The sequence below is a fragment of the Podarcis gaigeae genome (genome assembly GCF_964106915.1).
Source record: "Podarcis gaigeae genome assembly, chromosome: 18".
Lineage (NCBI taxonomy): Eukaryota > Metazoa > Chordata > Lepidosauria > Squamata > Lacertidae > Podarcis > Podarcis gaigeae.
The window spans coordinates 5995911-6020360 of NC_139696.1; the positions used below are offsets into that span (position 1 = coordinate 5995911).

A 24450-nucleotide genomic window follows, 5' to 3' on the forward strand; every position below is an offset into this window, starting at 1 on the left:
GGAGAAGACCCTGATGTTGGGAAAGATGGAGGGCACAAGGAGAAGGGGACGGCAGAGGACGAGATGGTTGGATAGTGTTTTCGAGGTTACCAGCATGAGTTTGAGCAAACTGCGGGAGGCAGTGGAGGACAGAGGTGCCTGGCGTTCTCTGGTCCATGGGGTCACGAAGAGTCGGACACGACTAAACGACTAAACAACAACAACAACAACTTGGTTCTCAAACGCCTTGGTACTCAAGCAATTTGGAACCCAAACACTGCAAACCTGGAAGTTAGTGTTCTGGTTCACGAACATTTTTCGGAAGCCGAACGTGCTCCATTTTGAGTGTTACACTTCAGTTTTGGTTGTTTCACTGAGGTTTGTGTGGTTTTGCCATTTATTTTGTGTTTTTGTGGCTCTTTTTGTTTTGTTTTCCGGACTGTGTAGAAGCCAGTTCAGCTACTGATTGATTGATTGTGTGACTGCAGTTTATTGCTTTCATCAATGGTCTCGTTAGATAGTAAAATTCATGTTCAATTGCTGTTTTAGAGGTTGTTTTTAAAAGTCTGGAACGGATTAATCTGTTCTGCATTACTTTCTATGGGAAAGCGCACCTTGGATTTGGAACGCTTTGGTTTTGGAACGGACTAAGTTTGAGAACCACTGTATTCCTTTCGAACTCTCGCCTGTCTGGTTGCCAGCCAAATGTAAGCAGTATTTTTGTTTTGTGAAATGAAATCCTTCTCAGCCCCCATGGGACACAGAAAACATCAAAGAACGGATGCAGATCTCTCATAACGTTGCAAGGGTTGGTTTTTAAAAACTGAAGTCTTTTATTAAAAGTCTTATTCAAATTTCTCTTAACAAAAAGGAGATATATAAAAAAAAGGACCGGAAAACCCCAGAAAGAACAAAACAAAAAACCGCACGCACAAAAAAACGAGGGGGGAATCTTCATTTCTGGGTTTAGCTTTTGACCACATCATAAGGCCTCTTTCTGAACGAGGGCTAATATCTTAAAACTCAGAAAAACCATGTTCTGTTGTGAAGTGGGGGCAGGGAAGATGGAAACACAACTCTTTAATTTATTTGTGGTGGTGGGGGGGGGGCAAAAAGATGGTGTTACCTGCCCTGGGACAAGAAGCCGAACCCCAAAATCTCCAGCAATCCAGCTATTCCCCCCACCACCAAGCAAAGATCTGGGATTCAGTAGGGAAGAACCTATCTCTCCCCCCCCCCAATCTTGCAGGATTTTTATCGCCAACCTCATTCCTAGGCCCCAACGCCACGCTCAGATGTGCAGCCGTCGTCGTCTCCCCAACCCCGAAGGGTGGGGACCCCGAGACCGGCCCCCACCCAACTTGTTGCATGCTGCCGCAATTCCCTCGAAGAAGAGAGACAAAAAAGAAAAGAAAAAAGAGATTCTGGACTGCAACTGGGCTTGACAAATGAAGTATCGCCATCTGCGGACACAGAATTTAAGGAAAGGCTTTTGTGTTTGTGTACGCACCAACTCCATTGCCCCCAAACGAAACGTTATATATGATTCGGCAGCACAATTTCGCTTCGTTCATTCTTGTCCTCTCCCTCCCATTATTGTCATGTTTTTTGTGCAGCCCTTACAAGTTAGAAGCCTCAGGTGGAATTTCCAAAACCGGGGAGGGAAGGAGAAAACAAAACACAGGAGTTGGGAAGACGGCGACTCTGTTTTTCTTCTAAACCACTCGCCTTGTTGAGGATACAGTAAGTTAAGGGGGGAAAGGCAAGCTCTGAAATAATACGGCAGCCCTCCATCGGGGAGCAGGAACCCCCTCAAATTAAATTGGAAATCTGAGCAAATAATAAGGAATTCTCCCCGCAGGTCTTTGTTAACTCAAGTCAACCCAACTGGGGAAAGAATATCAGAACAGTTGGGAGGTTTTACAGGGACACACCACATCCAAAATAAGCCCCCCCAAAAGACAAAGTGTTGGGCCGACGACCACAGATCAGCTGGCTGCAATTCATGGCTTAAAAAAAAGAGAGGCTTTTTTCTCAAAAAAGTATAGTTAGAAAAATGAAACAGCATCCAGAGTGGTCTGGGAATCTGTCATGACAGCTGGAGAATTCGTCGCCGTCGTCATCACTGCACCCCGATTCCAAAACCGCCGCCTGTGGGAGGGGGTGTCCCCCACCCAGCCCTGCCCCCTAGTGGCAGAGCAGAGAATTTGTGGTTTTTTATTGGGGGGTGGCAAGTGGTGTGGAAGAGAGACGGAAACGAGCTTGCCCGATGCACCATCCGATTCGCGAAGCCTTTGGTCACAAAATACCCCAAAACAGGAGAGGAGTTGAAGGGGCTGAGGTATTGGGGGGGGGGGGGGGAGAAAAACTGTGCGCATTTTCTGGGGGGGGGGGGAGGGAGAGAAAGCCACCCGACAACGTCTCCTGAAACACCTCAACTGTATTCTACATTTTAAAAAAATATACTGTGCATGTCGCAGCGATACAAAGGGGTTGGTGGACTCGGAAGCAACTGTGGGGGGCCGGGGGGTCAGAGTGCGGGTGGGTGGGGGGGCCCACAGGGGCGGGAGAGGAAGGGGAGAGAAGAAATTTGTCGTCACAGTCTCACAGGGGCCAGGAAAGTCACAGTCCGTAAAAAAAACGGATCGTCTGGCTACGAGGAAGAGGAGCCGGTCAGTCGTCTTCGTCGTCGTCGTCATCTTCGTCGGGGTCGTCTTCCCCTTCGTCCTCAATCTCTCGTTTCCGCTTCTCGCCCTGAGGGAGATCTTTGGGGAGAGAGAACACACATATTTAAAAACGAAGAGCAATGTCCACCCCTGGCAAAATTATTTCTTTGTTCTGTATTTGTAAGAACAAGGCTGGGGGCTAAACACTGGAACTCACTGGGTATTGGAATCAAGCAAGCAACTGCTGAAAATGTTCTAGACAAGACTTTTAGGAAGCCGGGGTAATTTTAATCTCCTGGTATTTAAACTTTTGCATCCATCGCAGCTGAGCAGGAAGACGCCATCAGGCCAGGCCTCCTTCCACCTGCCTTGCCGGACTCTCTGCTCTCAATGTGTATTGTACTGTTTTATTGTACTGCGGCTTGCCCTTGTTTCATTGATTATAGTTTATATAGTATTGTAACTGTTGAGCGGATTTCCATTTAACTTTTATACAGTGGTGCCCCGCAAGACGAATGCCTCGCAAGACGAAAAACCCGCTAGGCGAAAGGCTTTTCCATTTTCGATCCGCTTCGCAAGACGAATTTCCCTATGGGCTTGCTTCGCAAGACGAAAACATCTTGCGAGTCTTGCGATTTTTTTCGCCTTCCCCCCTTTTTCTAAGCCGCTAATAGCCTTTTAGCCGCTAAGCCTTTAATAGCGCTAATGGGCTTCCTTCGCAAGACGAAAAAAACGCTAGACGAAGAGACTCGCGGAACGGATTGTTTTCGTCTTGCGAGGCACCACTGTATGTTGATATTATTATATTATACTGTTCTAATGATTGTTGAATGTTACTTTCTTGATGGAGGCCGCCTGTTTTAAAGCTATGTTTTGTTATCACGTTTTTGTATTGCATTAGATTGTTCTAAGATGTACATTTTTTGTTTCTTCAGCTTGTAATCCGCCTTGAGTATTGTAAGATAGAAAGGCGGTATACAAATTAAAAATGATGATGACGTAAAAACCAGTCAAGTGACACTCTGTGCAGTTTCACGGGCGCACTCTGCACGCCAACCTTGTAAGGTAAAAAGGTAAAGGGACCCCTGACCATTAGGTCCAGTTGTGGCTGACTCTGGGGTTGCGGCGCTCAACTCGCTTTATTGGCCGAAGGAGCCAGCGTACAGCTTCCAGGTCATGTGGCCAGCAGGACTAAGCCGCTTCTGGCGAACCAGAGCAGTGCACGGAAACGCCGTTTACCTTCTCGGCGGAGTGGTACCTATTTATCTACTTGTACTGGTGTGTTTTCGAACTGCTAGGTTGGCAGGAGCAGGGACCAAGCAACGGGAGCTCACCCCGTCGCGGGGATTCAAACCGCCGACCTCCTTATCGGCAAGCCCTAGGCTCGTTGGTTTAACCCACAGTGCCACCCGTGTCCCCCTTATAAGGTAGGCTAGTGCAATTTGTGATACAGGAGGCTGGGAGATAGGAGGTTTGCTCAGAGCTACAAGAGTATACAAACCAAGGACCTGGGATTTAAAAGCCCATGCCTAACGGGCCCTCAGATTATATTTTTTAAAAAGTATATTTTTATTAATCTTTCTGTTTTACCATTTAGACTGATATTTTAAGGTTGTTTAAATGAATAATGGCTTCCCTTCTCTTTCCATGGTTCATTCTGCTATCCTGCGAATTTTACACAAATTATACCATTCGGTATTCCATCAAAACTTATTTACACTGTTGAATTTATCTTAACGCTGCCCACGTTTTCAAGTGTACACAATTTCCCCACGTATATTCCATAAACGATTTCTTTTCTTAACGTATGTTCTTCTTGTTCTCTTATTCAATATTAGGTCCGCAAGCTGCACATATTCCACCAGTTTAAGTTTCCATTCCTCTTTAGTTGGGACTTCGCTCGTTTTCCATTTTTGGGCTAACAAAACATGGGCCGCAGTAGTGCCATACATAAATAACCTAAATAGCCCTTGGATTAACTATCCTTTGGGAGAAAAACGCTTGCCACCTCTTCGCCATCCCTCAGAGACCAGAGCGCCGATTTAAAAAGGCTCACCTTCGTCTTCTTCGTCATCCTCGCCTTCCTCTTCCTCCTGAAGTCAAGAGAGGAGTAGAAGCTTTTACCTCAACCCAAGAAGGGGACACAGTTCGCAACTTGCACAAATTTAACCTGTGCGCTTTCAGCTATTATTAATTCCACTTATAAACCTCCCGCCATCGAAAGATCACAGGGCAGCGTGCAACATTAAAAGCACATTACAGAACATCAATAACGATAAAATAAAAACATGAACAAGCAAACTGACAGGCAGGAAAAAGAATAATCGTTAATAACAGCCCTCTGCCCCACACGTTCACAGGCCACAGTTTATTTAAAGCAGGCATGTCCAAAGTCTGTTTCGGGGGCCTAATCCAGCCCCCGATTTAATCTGGGCACCCCTGATTTAATGGGAAAAGAGGAATGTTTTTCGCCAGGCGCCTAAAGACATGAAATGAATGTCTCTGAGGAGAGCATTCCACTCTGGGGGGAGCCGCTTGGCAGTAAAAAAAAAAAGAAAGAAATTCAAAACGGGTGCCCAGGAAATCTGTTTCCACACCCACCCAATCCCATGGGACTTTTAATCTCAGGGTCGTGGGTTTCGAAGCCCAACGTTGGGTGCAAGGCGCGAGGACCCGCACAGTCCCTTCCAACTCTAAAAGCCTACGATTACAGCTTTGCGCAACGTCCCCGAAACATAGCCCCAGCGCCAAGCTGAGAGTCGCTTGTATCTAACACCCTGTAGCACAGTGACAGAGAAGGGCACTGTCTTTGAAGTGCTGGCGAGACGCTGGGGCTAAAATCGAGCTAGGTAAAGGGACCCCTGACCATTAGGTCCAGTCGTGGCCGACTCTGGGGTTGTGGCGCTCATCTCGCTTTACTGGCTGAGGGAGCCGACGTACAGCTTCCGGGTCACGTGGCCAGCAGGACTAAGCCGCTTCTGGCGAACCAGAGCAGCGCATGGAAACGCCGTTTACCTTCCCGCCAGAGTGGTACCTATTTATCTACTTGCACTCTGACGTGCTTTCGAACTGCTAGGTTGGCAGGAGCAGGGACCGAGCAGCGGGAGCTCACCCCGTCACAGGGATTCGAACCGCCGACCTTCTGATCGGCAAGTCCTAGGCTCAGTGGTTTAACCCACAGCGCCACCCGCGTCCCTTTTGGAGCTAGAGGGCCCCTATTTGAAACCAGCTCTTTAACCACAACAATGAGGACCAGCATCTTGCGTCCTCTTTTAGAATATGGTAAGAGCATGCATTTGATCTCAGGGTTAAGCAGGCTAGCCTAGATACCTGTACAGAGGAAAAGAATATTATTGTGATTATTTAAATGGCCTGGCTTTTTGCAAGGCAGTTTTCCCGTCTGAAGGATCAGCTACCTGCAAAACAAATCTCTTTTTCCCCTCTCTTTCTGGGGGAGGGATGCTGCTACTGAACATAGCAGCCTTTGTTCTAACCGCTCTGGAAAACGCAAAGTTAAAAGCAGGGGGGGAGGAAAGCCGCCTTGCAGACGTACTTCATCGTCAACCCCGTCCTCCTCCTCTTCCCCATCCAGGTCTTCTTCATCCTCCTCGTCGTCGACTGCATCCTCATCGAGTTCTTCTTCGTCTTCTTCATCTTCCTCTTCGCCTTCTGGGAAAGGGGGAGAAGCGGAAGAAAAAAATACATATATTCCACAAAAGATCCCAAAAAGGAGGTTTGGGGGAGAGCAAGGATTTTGCCCGCCACAGCACGTAAAAAACGACGACAACAACAACCCCGATTTGCGTGAAGCTTTTCTCCCAGGGATAATCGATTCAGAAGTTCCCAAAAAGACGATTATAAGCAGTTTATTAAAGCAGCTGGGATTCTCCTTGCACAAAAACAGGAGGAAGAAGTTGTTCAAAGCAATGGGGGCAATGCAGAAATGGCGAAGTTAGCAGCTAAAAACTAGAGAAGGACGATGGTTTCGTGGAGGAACAGGGCCTTCTCGGTAGTGGCGCCCACGTTGTGGAATGCCCTCCCATCAGATGTCAAGGAAATAAACAACTATCTGACTTTTAGAAGACATCTGAAGGCAGTCCTGTTCTCGGCCCTCCAGATATTTTGGGACTACAATTCCAATCATCCCCAATCACTGGTCCTGTTACCTACGGATGATGGGAGTTGTAGTCCCAAAATATTTGGGGGTGGAGTTTGGGGATGCCTGGTATAAGGGATGGAAGTGTCCTGTTGCGCCAGAAGCAGTTAAGTCCTGCTGGCCACATGACCCGGAAAGCTGTCTGTGGACAAACGCCGGCTCCCTCGGCCTGAAAGTTAGATGAGCGCCACAACCCCGGAGTTGCCTTGGACTTAACCATCCAGGGGTCCTTTACCATTAGGTCCAGTCGTGACCAACTCTGGGGTTGCGACGCTCATCTTGCTTTATTGGCCGAGGGAGCCGGCGTACAGTTTCCGGGTCACGTGGCCAGCAGGAATAAGCCGCTTCTGGCGAACCACAGCAGTGCACGGAAACACTGTTTACCTTCCCACCAGAGTGGTGCCTATTTATCTACTTGCACTTTGACGTGCTTTCGAACTGCTAGGTTGGCAGGAGCAGGGACCGAGCAACGGGAGCTCACCCCGTCGCGGGGATTCGAACCGCCAACCTTCTGATCGGCAAGTCCTATGCTCTGTGGTTTAAGCCACAGCGCCACCCGCGTCCAGTTAGGGTGCAGCAAATGGGGAAGAAATAAAAAAAGCACCAGGGCCAGGAAGTTGACAAAAGGAAAGGAAAAGTCCACGATGCATTGGAGCGTACGGTGTGCGTTTGATTTCCAAAAACTCAAAAGTCCTTCCCCGCGGCCGACCGAGTCTCACCTTCCCCGTTCTCGTCGTACTCGTCTTCCAGCCCGTCCACTTCTGGGTCAGAGTCCGGCGCCTCTTTGTCGTTCGTGTCAAAGCCGTCGAGGTAAGTGAGTTGCGGGAGAAGGGTGAAGATGCTCTCCCGATAGCTGATGAGCGTCGTCACTTCACAGTTGAAGAGGTCCAAACTTCGTAGGTGAGACAGCTTTTTCTGTGGAGATTCTGGAGGTGAACCGGGCGAACGATAATCGCATGACCCCCCCCATCCCCACAAATCAGAGCCATGAGCTGCAGTCAGCACGGCATGCTGCAGCAAAATTGCTCACCGGCGACAGGTTTGGGACAAATTTAAAGTGTGCATAAACCACATTTTGCAAACCACCACCTTCAGATTAGCAACGGTGTGTAAAACTAATTTAAAAAAAATGTTTAAAATAACCTGTTTTTTTAAAAAAACCGCAGAAGCTTTTAACATGTGCCATTAAGGTAAGACAGGGAATATGCAGAAGAAATGATTCTGAGGAGATATGGAAGGTGTTTGTTGAATTTGTATTGCTAAAACTGAAAGGGGTCAAACCATTGCAAGAGGTGTTGAAATCTGGAGAGGTTGGATAGTTACAATGGAACGGTCTCAGTGGTGGGGCACGCATTTCTATTCATGATTTTTCCTTTGTCAAAATAAAATATAATAAATGTGCCAATTCAAGGTTTTGAGGCCTTGTGTTCCCACCAAACCACAACCGTGCAGTTCTTTGCAAACCATGAGGACTATGTACTTGACTTTGAGTTACAAAGCAAAGCAGCAGCAGCTGAATTCTGGCAGGGGAGAGAATAAAAGCACCTCAGAATTTGAGGATGAAAAAAGGGTGCACCCCCCTAGGAAGAAAAGGGGAGAGGAGAGAGGCGACTTCACCAAAAGAGGAACACACAAATAGATAGATAGATGATAGATAGATAGATGATAGATAGAGATAGATAGATAGATAGATGATAGATAGATAGATAGATAGATAGATAGATAGATAGAGTTTCCTCCAGCCCTTTGAGAGGAGTGTTTAACTCACCAGCGGCTCCAAAGTGTTTATATCCTTGATTTTGTTTCCGCTAAGATTCAAGTGCGTCAAGTTTGGAGTTTTTTCGGCAAGGACTTCCAAGCCGCCAGAAATCCTATTGTCGCTCAGCTCCAGCTACGGAGGGGAAAAACAGAAAAGCTTCAGGCTTTGCAGTTTATTTCTTGGGGTTCAAATCCTAAAAAAACCTCAACAACAACAGCTCGGCCCTCACGCATCTTCACTTCATCAAACCTGGCCCTCTCTGAAAAAGGTTTGGGCACCCTTGTCTTAAAGGGAAGATGGCAGTACCTGGAAGGATCTCTTTAACTTTACGCCAACGCTGCCCCGTCCTGTTGCTTACCTTGCGCAGTTTATTGAGTTTTGGGAGGTTGGCGACGGACAGGAGGTTCACATTGATCATACTGAGGAATTCGAGGTTTTCAAAGTCAGAGGACAGCCCTCCGATCTTGCCGTCGTCGGAGCGGCAGTTGTCCAGAACCAACTCCTTCACCTGGGGAATTGTGTTAGAATTGCAAAATGATTTAAATTGTGCAGGATGCTTATGTTAGCCAGTTTTAATATGTTTCCCTCAATGATAGTGAGAGGAAGATAGTTAAGCTCCCCTGGAATCAGAGCGTCTCTGCAAAGGTAGTAAACAGGAACCTGATACTTTGGAACATATTTTCTTTTCTTGTGATTTTGGCATTTATGCCAGAAGACAATTAGAATCATAGAGTTGGAAGAGACCACAAGGGCCATCGAGTCCAACCCCCTGCCAAGCAGGAAACACCATCAGAGCACTCCTGACATATGGTTGTCAAGCCTCTGCTTAAAGACCTCCAAAGAAGGAGACTCCACCACACTCCTTGGCAGCAAATTCCACTGTCAAACAGCTCTTACTGTCAGGAAGTTCTTCCTAATGTTTAGGTGGAATCTTCTTTCTTGTAGTTTGGAACCATTGCTCCGTGTCCGCTTCTCTGGAGCAGCAGAAAACAACCTTTCTCCCTCCTCTATGTGACATCCTTTTATATATTTGAACCTGGCTATCATATCACCCCTTCACCTCCTCTTCTCCAGGCTAAACATGCCCAGCTCCCTTAGCCGTTCCTCATAAGGCATCGTTTCCAGGCCTTTGACCATTTTGGTTGCCCTCCTCTGGACACGTTCCAGTTTGTCAGTGTCCTTCTTGAACTGTGGTGCCCAGAACTGGACACAGTACTCCAGGTGAGGTCTGACCAGAGCAGAATACAGTGGCACTATTACTTCCCTTGATCTAGATGCTATACTCTATTGATGCAGCCCTGATTAGAGGCCTTACAACTCAATAGGCTGATGTCTACACTATCAACGGTTCAGGACCTGCTTTCAGACAGGAATGATTAAATTACTTTAATAGTGGCTGAATTTCTGAGTGCTGTCCATGTAGAAAGACTGGGCCATTATAAAGAGATTTAGCGGTTGTATTGTATTATTTATGCAAATTGATTTTCTCTGGAGTTAAAGATCTGACTGGGTCAAACCTTGTTATGTTGAGCTTGTATTTTGCACAATTTGTATACGGTGTCTGTTTGATAATGTGTGGTTTGCTATGCCTAATAAAGGAGTACTGCAAAATGATAACAGGAATTCTGGGAAATGATATACAGTCATACCTCGGCTTATGAACGCTGCGGGTTGCGGACCCTGCCAAACCCGGAAGTACTGGAACGGGTCGCTTCTGGGTTTCGGCACTTGTGCATGCAAAAATGATCGCATCCCGTGTGTACGCAGACACGGTGCTTCAGGTTGCGAATGCTGCGGATTGCGAAGGAGCCTCCCGCACGGATCACATTCGCAACCCGAGGTATGACTGTACAGTGGTACCTTGGTTCTCAAACGCCTTCGTACTCAAACAACATGGAAACCCAGAAGTTAAGTGTTCCGGTTTGCAAACATTTTTCGGAAGCCGAACGTGCTCTGTTTTGAGCGTTACGCTGAGGTGTGTCTGTTTTCGCTATTTATTTTGCGGTGTTGTGGCGCATTTTTGTGTGTGTGACTGTGTGGAACCCAGTTCAGCCACTGATGGATTGTGTGACTGCAGTACAGTGGTACCTCAGGTTACATATGCTTCAGGTTACAGACTCCGCTAACCCAGAAATATTACCTCGGGTTAAGAACAGAAATATTACCTCGGGTTAAGAAATATTACCTCGGGTTAAGAACAGAAATCGCGCGGCGGCAGCAGGAGGAGACCCCATTAGCTAAAGTGGTACATCTCAGGTTAAGAACAGTTTTAGGTTAAGAACGGACCTCCAGAACGAATTAAGTTCTTAACCCGAGGTTCCACTGTACATTGTTTATTGCTTTCATTTTACGGATCAATGGAAAGACAAGATTTTATGGATCAATGGAAAGACTAGATACCAATGGAAAACGGACTGGCAGATGAAATTATTGTGAGTATGCAGAGATTGCAAGACCGACCAGGAAAATCTGAAACCAGGAGGACCAAAACTTCAACAGAGAATGGGACAAATACAGATTGTATCTAAAAGAACACTGTTAAACACTTGAACTCTTTTGGGCAGGCTTTAAATAATTCTTAAGACGTTACGAAGACTTTGGATATAATGGAGGACTGTTCCTTGAATGAACTTAAAATATGCACTTGACAAAAAGTTTTTTTTTAAGAACCCACAGATGGGATGAGGGAAGCCCCTAAGATTCAGAAGAATCTTGTTTTTAATTTTAACAATTGTAAGAACTTTATGTGTGTGAATGAATTTGTAAAACCAAATAAAACTTTTATTTAAACAAGGTAAAGAAAGGAAGAAGGAAGCCAACCTCTCTCATTATTTTTTTACAGAAAGACACATTATTGCTGGTATAATCTCAATATTTACAACCAGATGAAGGTTTCAGTTTCAACTTTTCTGCTGTACTTTACTGGAAGGTGGAAAAACAATCATTTCCTTAGTAATTTATTTAACTGAAACAGTAACATTATAGCATATGTATCCATGTTTGTTAAGTTATAGCACACATGAAAAACTGGGGGGGGGGGGGAATCCTTATTTCCTGATGAATAGCCTTTGGAGTATAATGTAACTTAAACAGAAAACTATCTTTAGGGGGGGAAATTCCCCAAAAGCATTTTATTTTAAAAATCCGATTTAAATGAATAAAAATCCAATTTAAATAAAAAGAATCTGATTTTAAAAATAATAATTGATTTTTATCCACCCTGGGACACCTGCATATTCCTGCATCGCAATTTCAGAAACAGACCGAGGACCCTGATTTCACCCCCAGATCTTAAATCCATAAATTACAAGAAGTGAACCCAGTTCTCACGACACCTTAGCCACGAGAGATGGCTCAGGTCTTGGGCTTTTTCTACAGGAACAGTATATATATGGCCTTTGGAAAGGCGAGATTTGCTTTGCCTCCGGTTTAGTAAAGGTAAAGGTACCCCTGCCCGTACGGGCCAGTCTTGCCAGGCTCTAGGGTTGTGTACTCATCTCACTCTATAGGCCGGGAGCCAGAGCTGTCCGCAGACACTTCCAGGTCACGCGGCCAGCGTGACAAGCTGCATCTGGCGAGCCAGCGCAGCACACGGAATGCCGTTTACCTTCCCTCCAGAGTGGTACCTATTTATCTACTTGCACTTGACGTGCTTTTGAAGAAGAAGAAGAGTTTTGGATTTGATACCCCGCTTTATCACTACCCGAAGGAGTCTCAAAGCGGCTAACATTCTCCTTTCCCTTCCTCCCTCACAACAAACACTCTGTGAGGTGAGTGGGGCTGAGAGACTTCAGAGAAGTGTGACTGGCCCAAGGTCACCCAGCAGCTGCATGTGGAGGAGCGGGGAAGCGAACCCAGTTCACCAGATTACAAGTCCACCACTCTTAACCACTACACCACACTGGCTCTCTGAACTGCTAGGTTGGCAGGAGCAGGGACCGAGCAACGGGAGCTCGCCGCGGGGATTCGAACCGCTGACCATGCGATCAGCAAGTCCTAGGCGCTGAGGTTTTACCCCCAGCGCCACCCACGTCCCTTGCCTCCGGTTTACTTATCTGTAATTACAAGGGCTTCCGTTTAATTACGAGGGTAAATGGGAGGGACCACCTCATAGGACCGTCGTTAATAATAATAATAAATTTTATTTATATCCCGCTCTCCCCAGCCGAAGCTGGGCTCAGGGCGACTAACAACAATCAAATAATCCAACATTCTAAAAACATTTCATTATAAAATTAAAATCAAATTGATAGCAACCGTTAAGCAAAATTCTGTGCAGATTGCCAGAGGAGGGGGTCAGGCTGTTAAGAGTCATAGATATGATATGGGGGGGGGGGGCATGTCTTCTTCACCTTCTTCTTTGCTACAATATATCCATTTATTTCCAATTGTCAGTGTCAAAAGGGACTAAAATCTATAAAATTCATAGAAAGTCAACGTGCCAATTTGCTCAATTTCTCTAGGACTCCATGACACCTCCCCTGTCCTCCATAATCCCTCAAGCAAGGTGTCAAGACCCTAATCCTGTCAAAACACTCTGCCAAGCCTTTCCCCCAGGCAATGCCAGTACACGGACCATTGTCTTCTCATCAGGATGTGCTTATCTGCGCATATCTCCAGCTCTGCATATTCCCCCTCCCTCCTCCATATGTTAATCCTGTGTAACCCAACCTCTTCTTAATGTATTCATGATGTAACTGGGATGTGTTTTGCACTGTATTCTGGGGCATGGAGGAAAGTTTCAAAAGTTCATGTCACCCCTTTCTCGCTGTTCAATCTCGCCTTGAACCTGTTGCGATCTTCTGCAGCTTGCTCCTGTCTCCGGCTGAGCTCATTTTCCTTCGCAGGGACCCGCGGACTTAGTCCGACCAGCTGGGTGGCAGAGCAGCCTCGCACCCAGATTTTACCGTAACAGATAAAACGCTAAGAAAAAAAGATTTTGGGCATTTGAAAAGAGCAGCATCGGCAAATGAAACAGGCCTGTGTGCTAAAGATCAGGAGCTGGAGGACTCTGTACCCAAACCTGTCCCCCTCCCAAAAAAAGAGACATTTGCCAACCTCTCCAGAAAAAGGTTGTTCATTAAATCAGGAATATTTTAAGCCAAGCTCACAGAGCCGCCTGGCGGCCGCGAACCACAAAAGGACTCCGGCAACGAAGTTATGGAAGCAACAGCCATTTGCCAATGCAAGGAATAAGGACTGTTTTTTTTTTTTAAAGGGCTTTTAAAATCCTCCCAGAAAACACACAACGGTTCTAAGCCCTCCCCCCCCCAGCCCCCGTTTGAAAGCTGATTATCAAACACTGCAGAGGGAGTTTATCTCCTGATGAACAGGCCTTGGAATAGTTTTAATTGGAGTTTGAACAAATGCACAATTAACTGTGCTCAAGTGTTGTGAACTCGAGATATGTAGGCCAAACAGCACCTTAAACCTAGGCTGCGAATGCCCACAACGGGGTGTCTATCTGGCATTCTCTTTCTCAATGAAATTTATTATTATTAATTTCATTTCTATGCTGTTTTGTATTTTAAAGCCGGGGGAGAAATATATCTCAAATCAGTTTGCAGCACATGAAAACACCTAATACAAGGGTCAGCACACTTTTTCAGCAGGGGGCCGGTGCACTGTCCCTCAGACCTTGTGGGGGGCCGGACTATATTTTTTTGGGAAAATATATGAACGAATTCCTATGTCCCACAAATAACCCAGAGATGCATTTCAAATAAAAGGACACATTCTACTCATGTGAAAACACACTGATTCCTGGACTGTTCATGGGCCGGATTTAGAAGGTGATTGGGCCGAATCCAGCCCCCGGGGCCTTAGTTTGCTTACCAAACGATCTAATACAGGCTTCCTCAACCTCAGCCCTCCAGATGTTTTTGGTCAGGGATGATGGGAATTGTAGTCTCAAAACATCTGGAGGGCTGAGGAAGCCTGATCTAATTTAACCAAATAAAGAAAGAAAACTCAAGCCTCCGTGAAAATATTTCAGATCCTTCTCTAAGGGACATTTTTACTTTTCCCATATTGATTGACCCACTTAATTTATAGGAAAACTGAAGCAGCAACAGGCAACACGTGACTAATTATGTTCTAACAACTTAATTTCTCCCTGCTCCTGCCAACCTAGCAGTTCGAAAGCACGCCAGTGCAAATAGATAAATAGGTACTGCTCCGGCGGGAAGATAAACGGCGTTTCTGTGCGCTGCTCTGGTTCGCCAGAAGCGGCTTAGTCCTGCTGGCCACATGACTCAGAAGCTGTACGCCGGCTCCCTCAGCCAATAAAGCGAGATGAGCGCCGCAACCCCAGAGTCGGCCACGACTGGACCTAATGGTCAGGGGTCCCTTTACCTTTACCTTAGGCAACCTAAGGCCCGTGGGCCGGATGCGTCCCAATCGCCTTCTCAATCTGGCCTGACAGTCTGGGAATCAGCGTGTTTTTACATGAGCAGAATGTGTGCTTTTATTTAATATGCACCTGTTTTATTTGTGGGGCATAGGAATTTGTTCATTTCCCTCCCCCCAAAAATAAAGTCCGGCCCGCCACAAGGTCTGAGGTACGGTGGACCGGCCCACGGCTGAAAAAGGTTGCTGAACCCTGAATTAGATGGACCAACTTAAGGAAGCTTTTTCTGTCCTTACTGAAATCTGCTCCTACTCTCCTAAAGAAAGGCAACAAACAGTTCGCTGGGAAAACACTCACCCCCCTGAAGGTGACTCGGAAACTACAACTAATCCAGAATGCGGCAGCTAGACTGGTGACTAGGAGTGGCTGCCGAGAACATATAACACCGGTCTTGAAAGACCTACATTGGCTCCCAGTACGTTTCCGAGCACAATGCAAAGTGTTGGTGCTGACCTTGAAAGCCCTAAATGGCCTCGGCCCAGGATACCTGAAGGAGCGTCTCCACCCCCATCGTCCAGCCTGGATGCTGAGGTCCAGCGCCGAGGGCCTTCTGGTGGTTCCCTCTCTGCGAGAAGCAAAGCTACAGGGAACCAGGCCTTCTTGGTAGTGGCGCCTGCCCTATGGAACGCCCTCCCATCAGACGTCAAAGCGATAAATAACTACCTGACATTCAGAAGACATCTGAAGGCAGCCCTGTTCAGGGAAGTTTTTAATCTGTGATATTTTAGTGTATTTTTGGTTTCTATGGAAGCCGCCCAGAGTGGCTGGGGAAACCCAGCCAGATGGGCGGGGTACAAATAATAAATTATTATTATTATTTGCAGGTCAGCAAAGACAAGACCAGGCTACACGGACAGACTCGGCGCAGCCCAATTTTGGCAGGAAGAGCACAGCTTCCGCAGCAGCAGCCCCACAGCCTGGGTGAGTCAGCTGTACGGTATCACGGCTGAGTGACCTAATCCTGGCCAGCAGCGATGCCGCCGAACCGGCTGCGTTAGCAGACGGCGCGAGAAGCAGCCAGATCCCTTGCACTGCGAAAACCAAGCTGGTTTTCTGCCTCCTCCTTCAAACCCAATGGAAGGTGCAGCCGTCCGGATACAACGAACCAAATGTCGAGATCGGGGAAAGGGAGGACTTGGGTTAAGGAGGCCAGTACCCTATTATGGCAACATCAACTTGGTTGGACTGGTCATGTTGTGTGGATGCCTGATTATCGTATTCCAAAGCAACTACAGTGGTACCTCGGGTTACATACGCTTCAGGTTACAGACTCCGCTAACCCAGAAATAGTAAAGGTAAAGGTAAAGGTACCCCTGCCCGTACGGGCCAGTCTTGACAGACTCTGGGGTTGTGCGCCCATCTCACTCAAGAGGCCAGGGGCCAGCGCTGTCCGGAGACACTTCCGGGTCACGTGGCCAGCGTGACATCGCTGCTCTGGTGAGCCAGAGCCGCACACGGAAACGCCGTTTACCTTCCCGCTGGTAAGCGGTCCCTATTTATCTACTTGCACCCGGAGGTGCTTTCAAACTGCTAGGTTGGCAGGCGCTGGGACCGAGCAGCGGGAGCGCACCCCGCCGCAGGGATTCGAACCGCCGACCTTTCAATCGGCAAGTCCTAGGCGCTGAGGCTTTAACCCACAGCGCCACCAGTACCTCAGGTTAAAAACTTTGCTTCAGGATGAGAACAGAAATAGTGCTCCGGCAGCACGACAGCGGCAGGAGGCCCCATTAGCTAAAGTGGTGCTTCAGCTTAAGAACAGTTTCAGGTTAAGAACGGACCTCCAGAACGAATTAAGTACTTAACCCGAGGTACCACTGTACTCTAGTCCGTACTTAAAAATGGGAAGCGTAATTCTGGTGGTCAACAAAAGATGTTCAAAGACTCTCTCAAGGCAAATCTCAAAAAATGTAGTATAAACACTGACAATTGGGAAACACTGGCCTGCGAGGGCTCCAATTGGAGAACAGCCTTTGCCAAAGGTGTTGTGGGCTTTGAAGACACTCAAACTCAGGACGCAAGGGAGAAATGTGCTAAGAGGAAGGCACGCTTGGCAAACCCTCACCGGAATCAACTCCTGCTCGGAAACCTATATATCCCCACTGTGGAAGGACGTGGGGATCCAGAATTGGCCTCCACAGTCACTTACGGACTCATTGTTAAAACCGTGTTCATGGAAGACAATCTTACTTGGCTACGAGGGATCGCCAGAGAGAAGATGGCTGTTTAGCAGAAGCTTTGTAAGCCACAAGTCTTAGCACTCCCTTATCATTTGCTTATGGCATTTCAGAAAATGATTGTAGGTACCCCATAGGGTCATCTAGCTCAACCCCGCTGCAATGCAAGAATCCTGCACACAGCTGGAAGCACTGACGTTCTGGCTAACATCCAGGCGCGTGGACCCATTTCACCACTAGGGAGATGCATTTGTGTGCCCTTTCATAGCCCCCCCGCCCTGCAAATGGCCTGTGGCTTCCAAATGGAGAGGTCTCTGCCCTCTAAAAATCTAAAACAGACATGGCACAAGAGGAAAGAAGAACAGGAGGGAGGAAGAGGAAAAGCAAGCACAAAGCTCTTAACAGCTGCAGCTGCATGTTCGAAAATTCATCCAGGGAAGCTAACACCCCTGGAAGCTTTGATCAGGACCTAGATCTGCCAGGGATCTTTTACCAAGAAGGGGGTGCTGAGCAACACCTCCCCTTTCAAGTGCACCCCTCACCTGCCGTTTAGACAAACATAAACCCAAAATCGGAATCCTCTCATTAAAAGAACAGGAGGCGTCAATTCATCCTTCCGTCACCAAAATCGCTTGCGTTTTTAATGCAAACCAACCCCTTTCTCAACCTGCCCCACAACATCTCCAAATTGTGCCAACGTTCCAGAGACTTTTCCTGCGCTAAATGTCCAGATTCTGAAACAAGAGGAGGACGGCAGAGATCAGGGAATTGGTTGGGCTGATGGAGGGAGGTTTGGCCCAGAGGTTTAAGGCTGCAAAGAGCTCCCTGTCTTGTTCGTTTTTGTTTTGTTTTGACGACAGCTATAACTCCTATCGGGATGTGGGTGGCGCTGTGGGTTAAACCACAGCGCCTAGGACTTGCCGATCAGAAGGTCGGCGGTTCAAATCCCCTTGACGGGGTGAGCTCGGTCCCTGCTCCTGCCAACCTAGCAGTTCGAAAGCACGTCAAAGTGCAAGTAGATAAATAGGTACTGCTCTGGCGGGAAGGTAAACGGCTTTTCCATGCGCTGCTCTGGTTCGCCAGAAGCGGCTTAGTCATGCTGTCCACATGACCCGGAAGCTGTACGGCGGCTCCCTCGGCCAATAAAGCGAGATGAGAGCTGCAACCCCAGAGTCGGCCACGACGACCTAATGGTCAGGGGTCCCTTTACCTTTACAACTCCTATCAGAAAGGGAATGCGATTTTGAGCCCAGGAAGTCTTCGCCAACTCCCCCTCCCCCAACCAGGGTAGATTAAAAATCAAAAGTGTTTTTTTAAAAAAAGTGGACTTGTTTCAAGTTTTTCATGTGTGCTAAAACTCAGTCGAAGGTGTGTAGTGTTTTTTTTTTTAATTGTTTAGCCACATCAGTTAAACATGGATAGATATGCTATACAGTGGTACCTCGGGTTAAGTACTTAATTCGTTCCGGAGGTCCGTTCTTAACCTGAAACTGTTCTTAACCTGAAGCACCACTTTAGCTAATGGGGCCTCCTGCTGCTACTGTGCCATTGGAGCATGATTTCTGTTCTCATCCTGAAGCAAAGTTCTTAACCCGAGGTACCATTTCTGGGTTAGCAGAGTCTGTAACCTGAAGCGTCCGTAACCCGAGGAACCACTGTAATGTTATTGTTTCAGTTAAATAAATTGTTAAAATTCTTATTAAGGAAATGATTATTTTTCTCCTTCCAATAAAACACAGCAGAAAAGTTGTCCAAATATAAACAGTTAACTTATTAAACCTCACAATTATTTCATAATTACCTGTCCATGTATTTCTAACGGTATAACCAAATGATTTAAATCAAGTCTTACTGACTAGTGATTTAAATTGATTTGATTTAAATCAAATCCACCCTACTGCGAATGGCTCAATTGTATGCAGCTTCCATTTGCTGCTTTGCCACACTAGGGACTAGCGCCATGGGAAGGCGGCCTGGAGCGCAGGACTGTAAAAAGCAGAGTGGTTTTGATTTAAATCAAATCAATTTAAATCGCTAATCAGTAAGACTTGATTTGGGATGCAGGTGGCGCTGTGGGTAAAACCTCAGCGCCTAGGACTTGCCGATCATCAGGTCGGCGGTTCGAATCCCCGCGGCGGGGTGCACTCCCGTCGTTCGGTCCCAGCGCCTGCCAACCTAGCAGTTCGAAAGCACCCCCGGGTGCAAGTAGATAAATAGGGACCACTTACTAGTGGGAAGGTAAACGGCGTTTCCGTGTGCTGTGCTGGCTCGTCAGATGCAGCTTGTCACACTGGCCACGTGACCCGGAAGTGTCTCCGGACAGCACTGGCCTCTTAAGTGAGATGGGCGCACAACCCTAGAGTCGGACACGACTGGCCCATACGGGCAGGGGTACCTTTACCTTTAAGACTTGATTTAAATCATTTTCTTACAGAAAGACTCATTCTCACTGGTATAATCTTAATATTTACAAACAGATGAAGGTTTCATTTTTGGAACAATAATTTTTCAGAGTCCTTTTTTTAACAGTTGTATCAAAAATTACCGATTGGGTTATACTATTAGGAATACACCATTATGAAATCATTGTAAAGTTTAGTAAGTTAACGGTTTATATTTGGACAACTTTTCTGCTGTCCTTTCGTGGAAGGAGGAAAAAAAATAACCATTTAAACAACTTATTTAACTAAAACAGTAACATTATTGCATATGTATCCATGTTTGTTAACCAATGCGGTTACAACAATTAAAAACAACAACATAATACGAGTTTTAGCACACATAAAAAACTTAAAACAAATCCTTATTTCCTGTTGAATAGCCTCTGGAGTATAATGTAACTTAAATAGAAAACTATCCTTAGAAACATTTTTTCCTCCCAAAGCGTTTTGTATTGTAAAAATCCGATTAAAATCAAAAACATCCAATTTTTTATTATTATTTTTTAATCACTGGTTTTTATCCACCCTGGTATAAAGCAAAGCCTCAAGCGTTCAGGGGAGACAGCTTCACAAAGCTCTGGAACAGCATTTTCCAAACTTGTGGTCCCTCTAACAGCGGGAGGCCCAGCTCACATCATCCTTAGCTAGTAGGACCAGTGGAAATTCTTTTTCCTTTATGCTCCTTTTCCCTTCCTGCTCTGCTCTGGTCCTTTGCATTTTGTGTGCCTTAAAGGAGATGCAGACCGTGTTTGAGAGGAAGGGAAAGGAAGATCTCCCAGGATGGGAAAAGGTATAGGACCCCTGGACATTTAAGTCCACCCAAAGGCGACTCTGGGGTTGCGGCGCTCATCTCGCTTTCAGGCCGAGGGAGCCGGCGTTTGTCCACAGACAGCTCTCTGGGTCATGTGGCTAGCAGGACTAAACTGCTTCTGGAGCAACGGGACACTGTGACGGAAACCAGAGCGCACGGAAATGCCATTTACCTTCCTGCCGCAGTGGTACCTATTTATCTACTTGCACTGGTGTGCTTTCGAACTGCTAGGTTGGCAGGAGCTGGGACAGAGCAACAGGAGCTTACCCCGTCGCCGGGATTCGAACCGCTGACCTTCCGATCGGCAAGCCCAAGAGGCTCAGTGGTTTAGACCACAGCGCCACCCACGTCCCAGGATGAGGCTAGGGGGGAAAGGGAAACCCTCAGGTGGAAGCTTCATAGTATAACAAGAGCTGGAAGGGACCCTGGAGGTCCTCAAGTCTAACCTCTTGCAATGCAAGAATCTTTTGTGCAAGATCTCGAACCCAATACCTTGAGATTAAGAGTCTCAGGCTCCAGCAGGCTGAGCTATCATCCCTCTCTGCGCGGGAAAAGTTAACGTTTACCTGCGAAAGAGGACTTTGTATTCTCCCTCCTTCCCCTTTGCTGCTGTTTAGAATTGCGGGTTTTTTATTGTAATTTATTATGGAACGCCTTAATACAATTTTTTAAAAAGGAATTGTAGCCCAAAACTAGCTGGAGACCCAAGTTTGGAAAACCCTGCTCTAGAACAGCGCCCTGAAAGTTTTCGGACAATGACTCCTGTGACCCCCAGTCAGCACTGTTAGAAACACAGATATACAGTCATACCTTGGTTCTTCAACGGAATCCACTCCGGAAGTCCTTTCGACTTCCAAAACGTTCAGAAACCAAAGTGTGGCTTCTGATTGGCTGCAGGAAGGAACGGAAAAGCATTTCCGCACACCTGAAACGTTCTAGGTTGGAGTTTCCCAAACTTGGGTTTCCAGCTGTTTTTGGACTACAACTCCCATCATCCCTAGCTTGCAGGACCAGAAGCCAGGGTGGCATATAAATTCTGCAATTTTCTCTCATTCTCTCCCCCCCCCCTTTGCCTATTTTAAACTGCAAGCTCCTTGAGGACAGAGACTCATCATCTACGGAAGAGAAGGATCTGAAATGTTTTCCTCGAAGCCTGAATTTTGTTTCATTCCAGATCATTTGACTGGACGTTTTAATGTGTTAATAAACCGCCTAGAGAAAGCCCTCCCCTTTTAAAATATAAAAGCAGAAGAGAAACCGAAATAATTAATAAGGGTAATAATAAAGTTCACCGCAAAAATGAAAAAAAAACAGGCACCTAGTCATTCCATTGTGGTAACCACAAGCTAGGTCTAAGGTGCAAGTTTGGCGACTAGCTTAAAAATCGGGAGTTTCTAACACCAAATAGAGAGGCTGCCCCCCCATCACCCTGTCTCAACAATGCGATGAATACATAGGTTCTCAGTGGCAGAACAACTGCTTGGAGTGCAGAAGACCCCGCCAGTACACCTGCTAGGCATGCAGAAACCTATCAGCTCGAGAGCTGCTACCATCCAATGTAGACAATGACCTGGCTCAAGTTTTACGTAGTTAAGTGTGGCTCTTTTTTAATTTTTAAGGGAGGCTGTTTTCTACGTGAAACACGCTGAAAGTATTCTTAAACACAGGTACAATGATCGCAAACTGCCCCCCCAAACAGGACTCCCCCAGATGTGCCAGTTTATAGTCCCTCCTTCCAAAGAACTACAATTCCCAGAGTTCCTTGCTGGGGGAGCCATGATACTGCCCAAGCTCCTGGCTCCTCCCAAAAGAGGCGGGGGGGGGCGCGCCAAGGCTTAACCCCCACAATGGCAGCCACACACACAGGAAGCCAGGCGCCCGGAAACCAAGCGAAGCAACAGCAGAGGACCAGTGTCCACACCTGGCAAGCCCCCCCCCCTAAATACACAAAACGCACCCCCAAAATGTGGCTGATCCAAACTGCAGCCAAGCAAACCTCAGCTTGGCTCCTGGGTGCAACCCAGCCAAAGCATTGCTCAAAATGGACCAGAAAGTCTAAACACACACACACACACACACACAGATTGTGTGTTTCTGCGTGTTCTGCAAGACTTCTAACAGCAGTTTCAGAGACACACACCCCCCCCCTCCAAGTCAGGGTCAAGGCTCTCTTTCCAATCTCCTGGGTGCTGCCATAAATTCAATTGGTTCTAGTGTGTGTGTGTGTGCTGTGTGTGTCTCACCGCCCTCCCCCCCCCTCCTTTCATTCAGCCCAAGCCACGCTCCCCCCCTGCTGCTAGACCATCTTGGATGACCCTTTAAACCCCCAAACCATAAAAGGCCCCCTTGCTCCGCCTTGGCCTCTCCATCCGCCTGCCTGACCCAGTCCCCATCCCTCCCCCCGCCTCCAAAAAAAAAGCTACACGTGGACGCAGCTCGGCATGCATCCATTCCGCCCCCCCCCCAACATCCCCTTCCTGCTTCTCTCCCAAAACCAAGAGGGGGGGACTCTTGAGATTTTAATCTCAACCCCCCTTTTTTTTACAAAGCAGCGCCTTCTTTGGCGAGGCGCGCAGCGACCCAGCGCCAAACCCCCTCCTTTCCTTTGCGCTCTCAAAAGCTCCACTGTGGTTTTTCTCCTCCCACTCCCCGAGGTGGTAAAATGGGGGGGGGGTAGGAGGAGGGAATTAAGCGGGTGGGAAACAAACTCTTCCCTCACTGATCGCCCTCCTCCCAGCACCAATAGCTATATATATATAATCGTTTGGGTTTTTCTTTTTTTTAGGAAACGCGTTTCCACGTGCGCAGCTGGCGGGAGTGGGGGGGGGGGAGAGAAGAATTGTGCTTTTGGGAGAGCGCAAGGAAGCGGTTTAAGGAGGGGGGAGTGCCTATGGGTAGGGAGGAAACTGCCGCCATCCTTCCTCCCCCCCCCCGACCCAAGATTGCATTAAAAAAACACCACAAAAACCCCACCATGTGCGCTTTAGTTACGCATCATTTATAGACCGGGTAAAGCCGGGGAAATCACAATTCACAACTCTGACCCACGTTCCCGGGATGGAGGGGGTCGGTCCAAGGCCTACAGGGCATTTCTTTCTCCCTTTGGGGTGGGGGTGGGGGGGTTATTCCGCTCCACCTTTCCGGAAAACATTCAAATGCCTACTCCAACATTCCTGGGGTGGGAATATGTTTTAAGCCACCCCCCCCGCGGCCACATAACTACCCCACTCACCGAGCTCTCTCTCTCCCCCCGTCCCCGAAAGAAAAACAAGCAATTCACCCCCCCATTAAAAAAAACCCTCAACTAGGCGTGGGAAGTAGTCAAGTAGGCCTCGGTTTAAGCCCCCAAGCAAGCGTTAAGAATGTAGGGGAAACCAGATTCCCCCCCCACTTAGAAAATTTACAAAACACATGGGTCAAGGGGCGGGACAGGACCCCCCCTCCCCCCAAAAAACAGATCCCAATTTGATTATTTTATTTTTAAATCCGCCTGTTCCAAGAACCCCCTAAAACTTATCTTGTGCGTAAAAACACACTTTTGGAGAGGCGAAAGGCAAAGCGGCGCATGTGTTGCTGTTGGTTTTTTTGGGGGGGTTCTTAAAAGGGGTCGCCAAAAAATAGGTCGAGCCCCCCCTTTTCTCTCCAAGAGACAGGGATGTAAAGGATCGGGGAGGCAAGGAAGAAGGCGCGGAGAAATGAGAAGAAATGGGGAAAAGGGCACTCCAAAAACTGCAAGGCGAGGATGGGTTTCCGTGCGCCCAGGAGCGCGGCGCGCGTCTCCAACATGTCGGCCGCGCACACGTGTGCGCGAAGCGGGCCGGAGGCGGGGGAAGGCAGCCGGGCCTGGGCCGGGGGAAGGAGGGAAGGCTCACCTCGGCTGGCTTCTTGTTCCGCAGCTCCAGGTTGAGCCGTTTCTTCATCTCCATGGCGGCCGGGCGACGTCTCCGCGCGGCGAGGCGAGTCTCGGGCGAAGAGCAGCAAGCGGCCGCGCGGACAGGAGCAGCGAGCTGCGGGCTCCTCCCCACCGCCGCTTATATAGCAGCCAGGCACCCCAG

At 47.6% G+C, this 24450-nt stretch overlaps 1 protein-coding gene across 1 annotated transcript; it reads right to left on the reverse strand.

The window, feature by feature from the left end:
- Positions 1 to 788: 788 nt before the first annotated feature.
- Positions 789 to 24450, reverse strand: LOC310835771 (acidic leucine-rich nuclear phosphoprotein 32 family member D-like). Its single transcript, XM_083720733.1, has 7 exons — positions 24268 to 24450; positions 8919 to 9068; positions 8570 to 8692; positions 7521 to 7716; positions 6199 to 6314; positions 4702 to 4738; positions 789 to 2744 (listed from the first exon to the last, which is right to left on the reverse strand). The coding sequence occupies exons 1-7, from the start codon at positions 24319 to 24321 to the stop codon at positions 2653 to 2655; spliced, it is 768 nt and encodes a 255-aa protein (XP_083576859.1). The 5' UTR covers positions 24322 to 24450; the 3' UTR covers positions 789 to 2652.

What these genes read in the sequence shown, in the direction of transcription:
- LOC310835771 (XM_083720733.1), bottom strand. Translation starts at nt 24,321, where the DNA reads ATGGAGATGAAGAAACGGCTCAACCTGGAGCTGCGGAACAAGAAGCCA. An exon ending in AACTCAATAAACTGCGCAAG is followed by an intron (nt 8,693 to 8,918) that starts GTAAGCAACAGG and finishes TCCCCTCCGTAG; the next exon opens with CTGGAGCTGAGCGACAATAG. An exon ending in GTACGACGAGAACGGGGAAG is followed by an intron (nt 6,315 to 7,520) that starts GTGAGACTCGGT and finishes CCCCTTTCCCAG; the next exon opens with AAGGCGAAGAGGAAGATGAA.